The sequence below is a fragment of the Trichechus manatus genome, unplaced genomic scaffold, assembly GCF_000243295.1.
Source record: "Trichechus manatus latirostris isolate Lorelei unplaced genomic scaffold, TriManLat1.0 scaffold00029, whole genome shotgun sequence".
NCBI lineage: Eukaryota > Metazoa > Chordata > Mammalia > Sirenia > Trichechidae > Trichechus > Trichechus manatus.
Window position 1 is genome coordinate 5,745,907 of NW_004443965.1, and position 15,705 is coordinate 5,761,611.

Consider the following 15,705-nt stretch of genomic DNA (forward strand, 5'->3'; position numbering starts at 1 on the left):
AAAAAAAAAAAAAGTTCCTCCAAGGTCGAGAAGGGAGAGTGTTGACATGTCGTGGGGTTGTTAACCAATGTCATAAAACAAGATGTGTACTGACTGTTTGATGAGAAACTATTTGTTCTGTAAACCTTCACCTAAAGTACGATAAAAAAAAAATTTAAAAAAAATTTCAGCCTTCTCTCATAAAGAAATTACGGGTGAAGATGACTCAGGTACTTCGGTAGAACAGATTTTTCTGACCCCCTTCATCAGTGGCAGCAGGTCTGTGGAAGAGGCCTTAGAAGTAAGTCCCACTGGAAGTGCCTCATGGTGGACTTCAAAATGCTCTGCTTCTAACCAAGGATCTTGGGCTGGTCACTAAACTCCTGAGCTCAGGAACCATTTCCAGTCTGATTCTCCAAAATTCCTAACAACTCTAAATTTTCTGATTCTGTGGCAGGAGCTGCCAGAGTTAGAAAATGTTTTTGGAATTCCAAACATATTATTTCAGTCTTAGACTTGTTTCTATTGCTGCTATTTGAGAACAGACTTTTAAGAGTATTAGCAGAACTCACTATTTAAAGAAAAAAGCTTCTTTTGCGGGGAAGGGTATTAAGGGAGATAATAAAGTGACTCAGCGTTCCCTAATTTATCAAGCATGTAAACCTATGTTTTCCTGTGGTAGGTCTGCTTAAGCAAAGTTCACCTGTAACTCAGACTTCTGTGGCTATAGATCACTTTTGTCTTGAAGTTAATGACCTGGGTCCTATTCTTAACTGGTATTGTGTGACCTCAGCTGTATAATATTTCATGCAATGTAAAATGGAGGAACATGAACCTGTTTTAAGAATCCTGAAGGGTTTTAACTTCTCAAAGAAAAGTGTTTTAAAAACACAGGCTGATATCACCATTAGTTTTGTTTAGAACTAGTTTTGTTTAGAAATTAAAAGACAAAAACCTTCAAACGCATCCTTCTTGGACCACATTCTTTGCTTTCTTGCTGATGAGAGTGAATACCGACTCTGAGAGTAAAACTGAGAAGGAAACAAGTCAGACCTTTCCATTTCCTCCTTTCCATTTTGGTGCTGCATTGCATTCACCATCAAAAAGGAACATGTCAAGATCTATCCAGAAGTACAAAGCTGTCAGTGATAATATCCATATGCCTACAAGGAAGACCAATTAATACAACTGTTATTCAGATTTACGCACCAACCACTAAGGCCAAAGATGAAGAAACTGAAGATTTTTACCAACTTCTGCAGTCTGAAATTGAGTCAAACATGCAATCAGGATGCACTGATAATTACTGGTGATTGGAATGCAAAAGGTGGAAACAAAGAAGGATTGGTAGTTGGAAAATACGGCCTTGGTGATAGAAACGATGCTGGAGATCACATGATAGAATTTTGCAAAACCAATGACTTCTTCATTGCAAATACCTTTCTTCACTGACATAAATGGCGACTATACACATGGACCTTGCCAGATGGAATACACAGGAATCAAATCAACTACATCTGTGGAAAAAGATGATGTAAAAGCTCAATATCATCAGTCAAAACAAGGCCAGAGGCTAACTGTGGAACAGACCATCAATTGCTCATATGCAAGTTCAAGTTGCAGCTGAAGAAAATTACAAGTCCAGGGGAGCCAAAGTATGACCTTGAGTATATCCCACCTGAATTTAGAGACCATCTCAAGAATAGATTTGACGTGTTGAACACTAATGACCAAAGATCAGACGAGTTGCGGAATGACATCAAGGACATCATGCATGAAGAAGGCAAGAGGTCGTTAAAAAGACAGGAAAGAAAGAAAGGACCAAAATGGATGTCAGAAGAGACTCTAAAACTTGCTCTTGAACATCGAGTAGCTAAAGCAAAAGGAAGAAATGATGAAGTCAAAGAGATGAACAGAAGATTTCAAAGGGCAGCTCCAGGAGACAGAGTAAAGTACTATAATGACATGTGCAAAGACCTGGAGATAGAAAACCAAAAGGGAAGAACACACTTGGCATTTCTCAAGCTGAAAGAACTGAAGAAAAAGTTCAAGCCTTGAATTTCAATACTGAAGGATTCTATGGGGAAAATATTAAATGACACAGGAAGCATCAAAAGAATATGGAAGGAATACACAGAGTAGCTATACCAAAAAGAATTGGTTGATGTTCAACAATTTCAGGAAGCAGTATATGATCAGGAACAGATGGCACTGAAGGAAGAAGTCCAAGCTGCACTGAAGGCATTGGTGAAAAACAAGGTTCCAGGAATTGATGGAATACCAACTGAGATGTTTCAACAAACGGATTCAGCACTGGAAGTGCTCACTAGTCTATGCCAAGAAATTTGGAAGACAGCTACCTGGCCAATTGACTGGAAGAGATCCATATTTATGCCTATTCCCCAGAAAGGTGATCCAACCAAATGTGGAAATTATTGAACAATATCATTAATATCACACGCAAGTAAAATTTTGCTGAAGATCATTCAAAAGCAGCTGCAGAAGTATATCGACAGGGAACTGCCAGAAATTCAAGCCAGATTCGGAAGAGGACATGGAACAAGGAATATCATTGCTGATGTCAGATGCATCCTGGCTGAAAGCAGAGAATACCAGAAAGATGTTTACCTGCATTTCACTGACTATGCAAAGGCATTCGACTGTGGATCATAATACATTATGGGTAACTTGTGAAGAATGGTGATTTCAGAACACTTAATTGTGCTCATGAGGAATCTGTACATAGATCAAGAGGCAGTTGTTCAAACAGAACAAGAATATACTGCGTGGTTTAAAGTCAGGAAAGGTGTGCATCACGGTTGTATCCTTTCACCATACATATTCAATCTGTATGCTGAGCAAATAATCCGAGAAGCTGGACTGTATGAAGAATAACGGGGCATCAGGATTGGAGGAAGACTCATTGACAACCTGTGTTATGCAGATGACACAACCCTGTGAAAGTGAAGACTTGAAGCACTTACTGATGAAGATCAAAGACCACAACTGTCATGGATTGAATTATGTCCTCCAAAAAAAACCTGCATATCAATTTGGCTGGGCCATGATTCCCAGTATTGTGTGGTTGTCCTCCATTTTGTGACTGTAATTTTATGTTAAAGAGGATTAGGGTGGGATTGTAACACCCTTACTAAGGTCACATCCCTGATCCAATGTAAAGGGAGTTTCCCTGGGGTGTGGCCTTACAAGAGATAAAAGGAAAGGGAAGCTAGCAGAGACTTGGGGACCTCATACCACCAAGAAAGCAGTGCTGGGAGCAGAGCGCGTCCTTTGGACCTGGGGTTCCTATGCGGAGAAGTTCCTAGTCCAGGGGAAGATTGATGACAGGGACCTTCCTCCAGAGCCAACGGAGACAGAAGGCCTTTCCCCGGAACTGACGCCCTGAATTTGGACTTCTAGCCTACTAGACTGTGAAAAAATAAATTTCTCTTTGTTAAAGCCATCCACTTGTGGTATTTCTGTTATAGCAGCACTAGATAACTAAGACAACAACCTTCAGTATGGATTACACCTCAACATAAAGAAAACAAAAATCCTCACAACTGGACCAATAAGCAACATCATGATAAATGGAGAAAAGATTGAAGTTGTCAAGGATTTCATTTTACTTGGATCCACAATCAACACCCAAGGAAGCAGCAGTCGAGAAATCAAAAGATGCATTGCATTGGGCAAATCTGCTGCAAAAGACCTCTTTAAAGTTTTGAAAAGCAAAGATGTCACCTTGAAGACTAAGGTGTGCCTGAACCAAGCCATGGTGTTTTTAATCGCCTCATATGCATGCGAAAGCTGGACAATGAATAAGAGACCAAAGAATTGACACCTTCAAATTGTGGTGTTGGCAAAGAATATTGAATATACCATGGACTGCCGAAAGAAAGCAAATCTGTCTTGGAAGAAGTACAACCAGAATTCTCCTTGGAAGCAAGGATGGCGAGACTACATGTCACATACTTTGGACATGTTATCAGGAGGGACCAGTCCCTGGAGAAGGACATCATGCTTGGTGAAGTAGAGGGCCAGCGAAAAACAGGCAGACCCTCAACAAGATGGATTGACACAGTGGCTACAACAACGGGCTCAAGCATAAACAACGATTGTGAGAATAGTGCAGGACTGGGCAATGTTTCATTCTATTGTTGTACACAGGGTCGCTATGAATTGGAACTGACTCAACGGCACCTAACAACAACAGCATTTTGGTACTTTTTCTACCTCCTCCTACCTGCCCAACTATTCATTCACTCTTCTCTGTAAATCCACTGGGTCTTAATCCTCATCAACACCTCCCCTAAGAAAATGATATAATGCTAGGCATTTTACAAATGAATGTGAATTTCAGTCTCTGTATGGCACTTCTCCCAGAGGCATCTGTATTTTAAGCTTTAGTTCTAATTGTTGCAAAGGAATTACAAGCTTCATTGTGCAAGTAATGGTAGTTGGGAAGGAGGGAAGGACAGTTGTACATGGGGCTGTACATAGAGCTGCCCTATAAATTAGCACCCGTACATGGAAGTACTGAACTGTTAAGTAACACTAAGGGACATGGAACACTCTCAGAATTATGCAAAAGTCATTAATATACAGATATGCACATTCACATCTACACAAACACACACATTACATAAATCATCAGAAGGCTGAATGGCTCGTTATTACCTAGCTTCTAATATACCAGTGGCCAGATTCTGATCCTAAAACATAACCATTATACCTTGTAATCATCTGCTGTAATTATTAAGTTCCATCCTCTAAGCCAGTATCACAAAAGCCTCCTAAAGAACATTTGAAGAATGAGTTTATGGACCAGCCAAGCATGTAAAGGAATCTCTGCTGTGGCATAAATTATTGTTTTAGACATTTAGGGGAAAGGAGGAGTAAGAGAAAGAGTCATGTCTAAAACACTAAAACCCATAAACCTCCTGTCGAGTTGATTCTGACTCATAGCGTCGCCAAAACCACCGGTCAATTTAGCAGTCCATAAAACTCTGTCAAATTGGTTTAAAATAGCTGTTTGCCCAATGTATTTACTAAGATCGAGTTCTTGGAATCTTTAATCCAGGCAGGTAACTAGATCATGATATCAAAATTCTACCTTTACTCTTTCCTTTCCAAGGAAGAAAGCAGTGGCATGCAGGACGTCGGCGGCATGAGTGGAGTTATGGTAGGCATTGGAGGAGTGGTAGTTGGCTTCAATCACTTGCAGCCAAGCCCGAAGAGTGGTTTCAGAACAATTCAAAAATTCACATACTCCAAACCGGGAAAAGACCTTTAAGCCCAGGTAAACCAATGGCCTGGAAAATAGGAAAACAAACCATAGTTCACAGTATTCACTGGCCCTGAAACTTAATCTTTGATGACACTGAGGAGTACAGGCATTTTTCTTCTGATGCTTACTGCACATGCACAGGGGCATAAAAATTTCTCTTCCCAAAACTGATAGTAGAGCATCCTTCCTCACCAGCCGCTTCTTCTGAACCAGGTGCCTCACGGTGGTCAGTACAAATTATTTCTAGGTTATCTCTAAGTCATAAACCTTTCAGTTGCTCTGACTACCAGGAAAGGTCCCTGGCAGTGCCACTCTCTCTCCATATAAGTCCTGTGCTTCTTTGTGCCCACCGAAGCAGTTACTGAGTCTAAAGAGAAAAGGAATGGCTCGGGTGGTCTCAGTAAAGTCACATCATTTAGAGTCATGTACATACCCTATATGAATAGACCAACACCACTGGGAAGAAATAGCCTTCTCCAAGTATAGGGAGGACCCTGGGAGTTATCTCATCTTTCCCTTGCCTTTAGGATGGACCAAAAGAAAAAACATAGTATCTTCAATAAGAGCTCACAAATTCATTTTGTAAGGTGGGACTTCAACAACTTTGGGACTGAGAATACTTAGAATTCTTGGCTCTCAGTAAAAACAAATGACCAAGTAGATCTGAGAAGGAAACTTAGTATTTCCTCATCCTAGGTCATCGCCAGGCTGATCCCACATCTTAGCCACTAATCCTCTCTCTCGTTAAAGGAGCTCACTCAGAGGCCACAGTCTGTGCTCATATGACAATCCTCCAATATGGGACGAAAAGCGGAACCTGTGCAGTCTCTTGTGGCAAGGACATATCTCCCTCAAATTTTCCAGATATGAGAGTGTTGAGCGTGGCCATCAATCCTCCCCTGCCTGCAGCCAGAAAAGTCACATACCTTTTATGTGTAACAGCTTCCAATTCAAAGATGTTGAAGTCCCAACTTTCCTCATTATCAAGTAATTGAGCAATATAAGGGGGAACATCGTTGATGGTCACTGGCATCGCAAGATGACTGTGACTCTGGTGCACATCTGAGCAAACAGATGGGGCAATAAGGCTGGTTAATTATGGAATCTTGAGTACCCCTGAACATTTGTCATCATCTTTGCCATTGCTACTAAAAAGAAAATCTTGAGCTTCCAAGAGTAGGAAGATTTTCACTTCAATGACCTTCTCTTACATTATTAAACTTCACAGCCCCCAAATAGGAAAATAATTTCATTTAACTGTCTGTTCAAATGTATAGAGATGTAAAATTCTTATTCTGACAGTTCTCTCAGGGAAGTAATTTTAATTAGAAGACCTAATTTCAAATGTAGACCACAGAGATGCCTAAACTCAATGAGACCAATCGGAAGAAACACCAAGGCCCTCCCCAAGCAATAATCAACACTTGGGCTAACACAGGCCGAAAATGGGTTATCAGTAACAAGTGGGTAGATAAAAACTTACTCTTAGTAAACACATACTCATTTCCTGACAACCTTCTTAAGCCATCCTGGAATAAAGAAAAGATGCTGTTAGAAGCAGAAATATACAATGTTTTATATCCCTTTATCATTATTCTCTCACTTCCTTTATTATGCAAAGGGATTTGAATCCTGGATCAAATCTGGATTTCAGTCTGGATCTCCAACTTGAAGTAGAGCTCAAAATGAAATCAGAACAACAGCTACAAGACAGATGATACTCTCCCTTCCGTGGCTATTACACACAGAAAAACTCATTGCTGTCTAGTCTATTCCAACTTATAGCGACCCTACAGGACAGAGTAGAACTGTCCCATAGGGTTTCCAAGGAGCGACTGGTGGATTCAAACTGCTGACCTTTTGGTTAGCAGCCAATCTCTTAACCACTGTGCCACCAGGGCTCCTAAAACCAAATACGTTGCCGTTGAGTCAATTCCAACTCATAGTGACCCTATAGCGTCAAGTAGAACTGCCCCACAGGGTTTCCAAGGAGCAACTGGTAGATTCTAACTGCCGACCTTTTGGTTAGCAGCTGAGCTCTTAACCACTGCACCACCAGGGCCAGTATTACCCGCAGGATATGGAGAATTGAGAATAAAGTGGATATGACTGCCTTCAGGTCTTACTCCTCAGCTGTAGGTTGGATCTATTCTCATGCTGTCTTTCTCTTCTGGCATTTTGAAGCCACATAAGTGAAACCACAGAAGTGATCTTGCTTTGGATGCAGGTTATTTTGGAGCGACCCCATGTATCTCATAGGGACAGTCTTATTTCTGTGTTCTTTGATTTACATTTTTGGGGAGCCAAAGCCCTGGGTCACATTTTGGGGATGACATTCTAATGTAAAGCCTTAAAAAGTTTGGGCTAATTTCTGCTGATATCCAAAGTAATTGTTTTTCGACTGTATTTTCTGTTTTGCAACGTAAGCATTGCTGCTAGCTTTTAAAGAAAAAGTTTCTGGTTTTGAGTTCTTTGGAGAGGCAGCATAAAGCAGTAGGCAGAATTCTGATGCTAGTTCTGTCACTTACTAGACTCTTTAACCTGACCTAGACCGCAAATGTTCTAGAATTTCAGGTTCTTTCCCTCCATCTTTGATCCCTGAGTAGTCAGATCACTGCTTAAGTCATTTGTAACTGCTTATTTGTCTGTCATCCCCCAAAAGTGTGTGCTGAGGTTTAAAGTAATATTAATCAAGAGCTCACCAGAAGTCAGACCTTGGATCTTCAGGCCAAGAGCTTAATTTTAAAAATCATGTAAACTGGTAAGTAATAATGGCCATACCTGCCATGCCTCTAAGGCAGGTATCACAAGGACTCCTCCATTTTTTCTTTGCCTTTTTCTCTCTTCTGCAAAGTCACATAAAAATGAAGAGGAATCTTGCACTGGTTCCCTAGAGTTTTATCTGGAGACGAAACCCAAGATGGTATGGTGGGGGAAGGGGAGTGACCAAGTTGGGGGGTGTGTGTGGGGCAGTGTAAATTGATGCTATATCAGAGATCTTCCTGCTGCAGCTCTGCAGTGGCCACCTCCTGACAGACGCTTGCCAGTGTTCTCTAGAAACTGAAGTCTACACTGCACTGGGATGGGATGTCCAAGGTCTGCCCAGGGGTAGGAAAGGAATGGAAGGCCACTCAAATTACAGGCTCATCAGAGACCTGTAGTAGGAAGACTGAGAATGGACCAGAAAGCCAGTCAATGCCCAGCATTTGGTGGCAGAGCTAGACAAAAACCTTCACAGTAAAAGTCATAGATGATGATGCAAGGTCTTTCTTTTTCTCCCGTTCTTCCAGGTTGAGCCTCTGATGAGGATCCCAAAGGAATAATCTGAATTTTGTCCTTTGTCTTCACTTGCTGGTGGATGATTACAGCCAAATAGAGTACATCAAAACACAACAACAGGATGAGTACTTAGAAATCAGCTGCTCTAGGTGGTTACGAATGGTGCTTCCTGGAGAGCCGGCCGGGCTCGGTGCCGCTCCTATTTACCCCTCACTCCTCCACCCCCCACACCAGAACAGCTCCGCTCTGCTTTTATCTGATTATAAGTGGAGCTTCTATATAAGCTTTTATTTGGAAAAAAAGAAAGGATTCTACAGCTAAGGTTTTAAAAACTACTGCTGTCGTCTAAGTCCAACCCTTTCACTATATGGATAAAGATCCTGAGATCTTTTAGGAGACCTAGCCATGACCCTCAGTCCAATACTGTACCCAATCAAGAGGAAGAAGAAGTAAACAAGGGCCTGTATAATCTACTAACTTGCATATTTAGCCCTCAGTCAACTGCCTTTTTCCTCCTTACTGTAATAAGAATTCTCAAGAAATATCTTCCATTGCTATGGTCAGTCAGCCTCGTAGAAAGATAAATGCAAGAATCACTTGAATAATACCACACATATGCATAATTTTTGATGCAGTTGCTTTTGGTTATGCTGATGTTTGCCCATACAGCAGGTATTGCCCAAAGAGCAATGACAGGCAACAGTTTATATTGAACCCTCTCGAGTGCATTTGGGTTCCTTGAGTGGTGCACATGGTTGATGTGCCCGGCTGCTAAAGGAAAGATTGGAGCTTCAAGTCCACTCAGAGGTGTCTCTGAAGAAAGGCCTAGTTATCTACTTACAAAAGATCAGCCATTGAAAACCCTATGGAGCACAGTTCTACTCTGACACATGGTGTCACCAGGAGTTAGAATCGACTCAGCAACAACTGGCAGTGGTAGAGTACACTGAATGTCTCCCCCTCATTACTCACAGTCATCAGGCCTCCGACAAGATCACTGGTGTGAGGATCTTCATCTTTGGTACCCAGCTGAGGGGAGTACAGTTCTGTGGTCCGTAAAATTTCTAAAACCCTATCCAAGGCTTCTGCTACTGTGACTGGGCTGTTTTCTTGGGCTGCATTGATTATATTTATGACCTGAGGAAGTAAAGAATAAACTTGAGAAGATTAGGATTCTAATTCCCGAAAGTCATACATATACCAGGAATCCAAAAGAAATCAGATGATAGCACATCTTACTGTTCAAAATGACCAGTGTTTGCTCAACACCACTCCCTTCTTATTGAAGCACACTTTTCTCTTCGCTATTATCATCCTACACTCTCCCGCTGTTTCTCCTATCTAGTGACTACTTTTCCTCAGTCTCCTTTGCTGACCCTTCTCTTCTAGCTCTTGTAAAGGTTACAGTTCTCAGAGATCAGTCCTGGTCCTTCTCTCCTACTCCACAGTTCTTCCATAGATGATCTCTTTCATTTCCATGAACTGAGCCCTGCTCAACCACATGTCACCATCTTCTCCCCTTAGCTCTCTGATCTCTAGCCACCCTGGCTTTCTTTCAAGTCCTCAGATGCCCTAACCTCCCCTTTTCCACCTCGGCACTTTTTCACTTACTTTTCCCTGCTGCCTGGAATCGTCTTCTCCTGACTAACATCTTTCATGCTTCAAGTCTTACTTTAAACATTACTTCTCCTACAGAGAAAGCCTCCTGACCATGCATCTCACTCTAGCCAAATTAGGCTCTACTCTAACTCTCATTCATAGAATACTATTTTTTTCATAGCACTTATTGCAATTTATAACTATTTATTATGTGTTTATTTATTTAATACCCTTTTCCTCTGCTAGACTGTAAACTCCATGATATCAATGGTATTTCATTCATCACGATATCTCTAGCACCTAGCCCAGTACTAGGTGGCCCAGTTTGAGAGTGGAGGTGGAGGTGGAGGCAGAGGCATAAGTTGCCACTCACCTTTGTGATGGGAGCCTCGATGGTCATGGAGTGGATCCTTGCCATGGATGGATAGCGACGGTTCTGTAGGCTTGGTGCTGGAGAGAAGGCAAGAAAGTTGTATCTGGTTCTGGTGGCTCAGTTTGTCTAAGTGCAGAAAAGGAGTCCCTTCATGGGCAGGGTGCCTGATTCTCATAGGACTACCCTCCCTCTATCTCCTGAAAAGCAATGAATTCACCCATCTCTGAATCTTCAAAGGATGACAGCTCAGCCACTATTTGCTGGAGGCAGGAGGGCTTTATGAGTCCCAGGCCCACAAGGGGAATTTCAGTGAAGGTTAATAGGATCCTATGTTCCCATCCCAACAGCCTAATATCCCCTGAAACTTAGTTTCCCCTAAGCTGCTGAAGCCCAAGTTGGGTAGTTCCCGTTAACTAAGCTGTTGGCCATATAATTAACTGTGAAGTGTGGGAGAGGAGGCATGGTTTATGGTGAGGGTGTGGGGTGGAAGACTGAGCTTAATCTTGTATGAATTAAGGCCAGTTACTCTCCCTTATGGAGCCTTTAGATTCTTAATACTGATAATCAATGGTGGTTTAGCTCTTATCTATAGAAATCTTCATTTAAAAAATAATTTTAATTTTTTGAATAGGTAATGCTTACATGTGGTTTGAAATTCAAAAAGTAGAAACTTTGGAATCGTCTTCTCCTGACTAACATCTTTCATGCTTCCAGTCTTACTTTAAACATTACTTCTCCTACAGAGAAAGCCTCCTGACCATGCATCTCACTCTAGCTAAATTAGGCTCTACTCTAACTCTCATTCATAGAATACTATTTTTTTTATAGCACTTATTGCAATTTATAACTATTTATTATGTGTTTATTTATTTAGAAACTTTTTGAATTTCAAACCACATGTAAACATTACCTATTCGAAAGCACTGTTCTCATCAGATCTTCCTACCACTCCCTGCAAGGCAGGCAGGAAAGATGGGATAACTTAATCTAGCCAATATCAACAGAGCCTGCCTGCTGCTCAGCCACTTTTGTGGTCCTCTCTTGCTGATAGCACTGTAGCCACTGAAGACCTCTTCTATACTCTTCAACCTCCACGTCTCCCATGCTCTGGATGATGGTGATCCCCCTTTAAACTCTGCTCTGAAAACAGAGCTAATCCAGTTTAAACTCCCTCATTCATTATGCTCTCCATCTAAAATGTTCTGTCTAGCTATACCCTCAATCCACCTCAAAATATTTTAATCCACATTCTCTTCTTCACATTATTGGTCCCAACGCCTCACATGCCCTATGGAACTCTACTCTATGAATTACCCATCTTGTCTCTAGCTTCTTCAGTCCTTGCTGTTTCAGCCACTTCCCTTACAGTCAGGTTTCCCATTTTGACCTGAAGGACTGAAAATTCCTTCACTTGATCTTCCTGTTTATTCCCTTAAGCTACCATCCCACTTTTCTCCTTTCTGTCATAGCCACTAACCATCCACTCCACATGTCCCTAGAATCTGTCCTTCCACTTGCTAAATAAAATCTAAATGGATGAGTGAAATCCATTAGTCTGTTCTCTATCTCTATCTCTGTAGCAGTTAACACTGCTGCCCATCTCCTTTCTCTTGATCCTTTCTTGTTCTTGGTTCAGGTGAAACTGCACTCACATGCCTCATTCCCAGCTCTTCTGTCCTCTTCAATGGCCCTATTTCCTCTGCTCCTCTCTCACTGAGGAGTATGCCATACTGAGGGTATGCCTTTGAGCCTTGGACGTAGATACTCTGTCTTTTATTCTACATACACACAGACACAGCCCTCAGAGATGTTCCTCTGCTCTCCTAGTTTCATCTATCACCTCTAGGACTCCCAAATCCATATCTCTAGCCATAAGCACCAGTCTTGCATTTTAGCTTCCTAGGCATCTCCACTAAAATAAAACTCATCATCTTCTCCCCAACTCCCAATGTAGCCATACCTGGAGACTTTCCTATTTCTCTAAATATCATTTATAATTTCCCAGACACCTAGGAATTAAATGTTAGACTCATCTTCGACTTTTCCATCTCCCTGCAAAGCCAATTGGTTACTTAGTCCTGACTGACTGAACTCAAGAAATGTTTTGCTAAATTCTGCCTTGCAGGATCGAAATGTTTTTTGCTAAATTCTCACTCACAGAGTTTATCTGTGACATTTTATTAACAGAAGGTAAGGGCACGTAGCAGGGACACTGAAAAACGGGTTTGTGTCGGAAGTTGGGAAGCTAAGACTCTGGTCCCCTTTCTGCCACTAGCACCCAAGAGTGATCTTGGGTGAGCTACTTAAACTCTGAGCTGCTTGGGTAGTTATGTGGCCCAAAACACTTTAGGCTAAAAAGAAAAAAGCATGGAGCTGTTTCAAAGAGAAGACAAAGACTATATGAAGTATAAAATAATTAAAAACAAAAAACTAAAATAGTTTCTGCATACTGAAAAAACAAATAAAGCCAGTTTAGTTGAAATCCTATTCCTTGGGGTTTATATGCTGATGAATTCTTGAACACATTCCTCTGTCATTTTCTACACTTTAAAAAGGTCAGAGAAATCTGAAAAACTTCTTACCATCACTGCCTCGAGATGATATTGATTTCACATCAATGGACTCTTTCCTCCTATTCTTGTATCTGAATGAATGAGACTCTAAGGATTTCAGATTAGAATGGGAGGGTGATTAATTTTCAGAGTATTCACAAGTGAAGTTCAGACATGTTTTTTCTCATTCTCCAAACAAAAAAAGCTTACTTTTTAAGCACTATAAAAATAATTTTAAGAAATGGTAAACCACTTTATCTTCGTTAAGATACAGAATTATCAGTCATATTAGTTGTAAAATGATGCCTTTATCTTGTAGCACCACATTACATCATGCTAATGGAGCTTATTATCAAGAGTGATTTAGTTCCATGAATAAAATATTATTTAGAAAGTAAACATTAAAACTTGGGGAAATTTTTTTTTCGCTTTAGCAATAGTGGTAACATGCTGCTATGCTACAAATCAACACAACTTTATTGGTTTTTAAAGTAATTTTAAAACTGGGAAACTTTAGGAAAATTTTATAACCAGGGTTGATTTTTGTTTGCGTCTGTCTCTTTTTTTTTTTTTTAGTTCATTTTGACCTAAAGAACAATCCATTTAATTGGATGGGGAAGGCTCTTATGGGGTTGTGTGAGGAGATAAAATACTAGTGAAATCCACAGAAAATTTGAATTTAATTTGAGAAACTAATTCAGACCAATTTTGGACACCTCTGAAAAGCCAGATCTCTAAGTAATTTTCTAAGTTCTTTTGAGGATGTAATTTCATCAAATGATGCATACTGCTGATCACAAGAAGCGAAGGAAAGAAAAAGTAGTTTTATATCCCCCCCAAATTTCCAATAACTACGTAAACTCTCACCCTTGTCTCCATTTTTGAAGGAAAAAGCGCTTTAAAAGAGATTCTGCATAAGTTTTGCAGACTTCGAATTTAACACTCAAAACATGCTGTCACATTAATGTAAAATCTAAGTGTGTGCCATCACTGAGAACCAAGGGATGAAACTGTCGGGGTTGAAGTGCTGGCTTCAGCAACATGCATTTTCAGGGCATTTGCTTCTTGTGGGAGTAACGCAGGAGCAAGGAGAGAAATCTTAACCATAACACAGCATCACTTCTCTCTGTGCTAAGCTTGGAGGCAGACATGGAGGTTTCAGCAGGACACCAGTAAATGGTCATATTCCAAGAAAGAAAAAGAAAAAAGACATAATAATGCTTAAGGAATTATCTAGTGATACCCCCCCCCCCCAAAAAAAAGCGTTATTGTTAAGAGAACCAGCTCCAGAGCCAAACTGCGAAAGTTCAAATGTCCAGTATGCCAACCAGTAGCTGTATAACCTTGGAAATGTTACTTAACTTCTCTGTGTCTCAGTATTCATGTCTTTAAAATGGGGATAATCATAGCATCTCAGTCTTAGGCTGTTATGAGAATTAAATGAGTTAATCCATACATAAGTCTTAGAACAGCATTAGGCACATACTAAGCATTTAGTACATGTTGGTTATTACTATTAACTACATATGTGCATTTGCATATACATCATATATACCTGGGATTGTGTTATATTGTTCTACTATTTGCTGTCTTCACTTTATAATGTCTTAGACACTTTCTATATCACCTTTTTAACCATTTATTTTAGTGTACTGTCCTTTGTTTGGCAGTAAAAAATCTGATTCAGTAAAAGATGGTTAAATCAATGAAAAAATCTGAATTATGTTTATATGACTTGAAGTGAAAGGAAAGCTCTTAGAAAGTTAATCTGAACACCACAGCCAGAGAACCTCGTCTTAAATGATCTAACTTAAAATATTTACTATCCTTTTGCCTAATTTTTATCTTCCAGATTCTGCCTTAATGATTTTCTTGAACTTGAATATGAGTTTCAGCATTTCCTTATAGAGACACCTATGGTCAGTGGTACTTTAGATATTTCTAGGATCATAAGCATCTTTCAAACACTAAGAAACGAAAAATTTGTTTTTAGCCTATTCAGGGATTTGATAATCATACAAATTCCTAACATTTATTTGTGTATCAAATGATAAATGTTAACTTAAAGATTTAAGATTAAATTCAAGATTACAGAACACAAAAATTCTCAAAATGCAGTTTCCAGATAAAACTAAAGTAGGGTGGTGAGTTTCAAGACTGTGATCCAGATTGGCTTGTTGAATTCCAAGTCATGTATTAGAGATTATTCAAAGGTAGATGATGCTTATTCTTCCTGATTTGATGCCAGCTAAAATTAAGAGGCTCCATAGCAACAGTAATGATTAAACATATAAAGAAATTAGTCTTCAATAAAGGCTAAATAATGCTATTTAAATAAAAATAATTCATCATTCATTCTCCCAACAGATGTTTGTGGAATGAATTAAAAACTTCACCAGAGAAAAGGATAAAGGATATTTAAATAACTAACCCCAATGGCATAAAGGGATATCATGCCACCTACCACTTACTGAGCACCTACTATGCACCAAGCATTGTGCTAGGAACTTAAAATATAGCCACCTCATTTAATCATCATAACAATTCTGAAAGCTGCATAGTGTGGTTCCCATTTTACTGATGAGGAAATTTAAGCTTAGAGAGATTAAGTAGGTAGCCCAAAGTCAAAGAGC

At 40.1% G+C, this 15,705-nt stretch overlaps 1 protein-coding gene across 1 annotated transcript in view; it reads right to left on the reverse strand.

The window, feature by feature from the left end:
- PDE8B (phosphodiesterase 8B) overlaps nucleotides 1-15,705 on the reverse strand; it is a 299,340-nt gene that overhangs the window by 39,205 nt on the left and 244,430 nt on the right. Inside the window, exons 12-17 of the mRNA XM_023729447.1 lie at nucleotides 13,103-13,180; nucleotides 10,521-10,597; nucleotides 9,521-9,685; nucleotides 6,753-6,798; nucleotides 6,196-6,331; nucleotides 5,096-5,294 (exon numbers count right to left, since the gene is read on the reverse strand). Of these exons, the coding sequence (XP_023585215.1) occupies nucleotides 5,096-5,294; nucleotides 6,196-6,331; nucleotides 6,753-6,798; nucleotides 9,521-9,685; nucleotides 10,521-10,597; nucleotides 13,103-13,180 (701 nt within the window). The remainder of the gene's footprint in view (nucleotides 1-5,095; nucleotides 5,295-6,195; nucleotides 6,332-6,752; nucleotides 6,799-9,520; nucleotides 9,686-10,520; nucleotides 10,598-13,102; nucleotides 13,181-15,705) is intronic.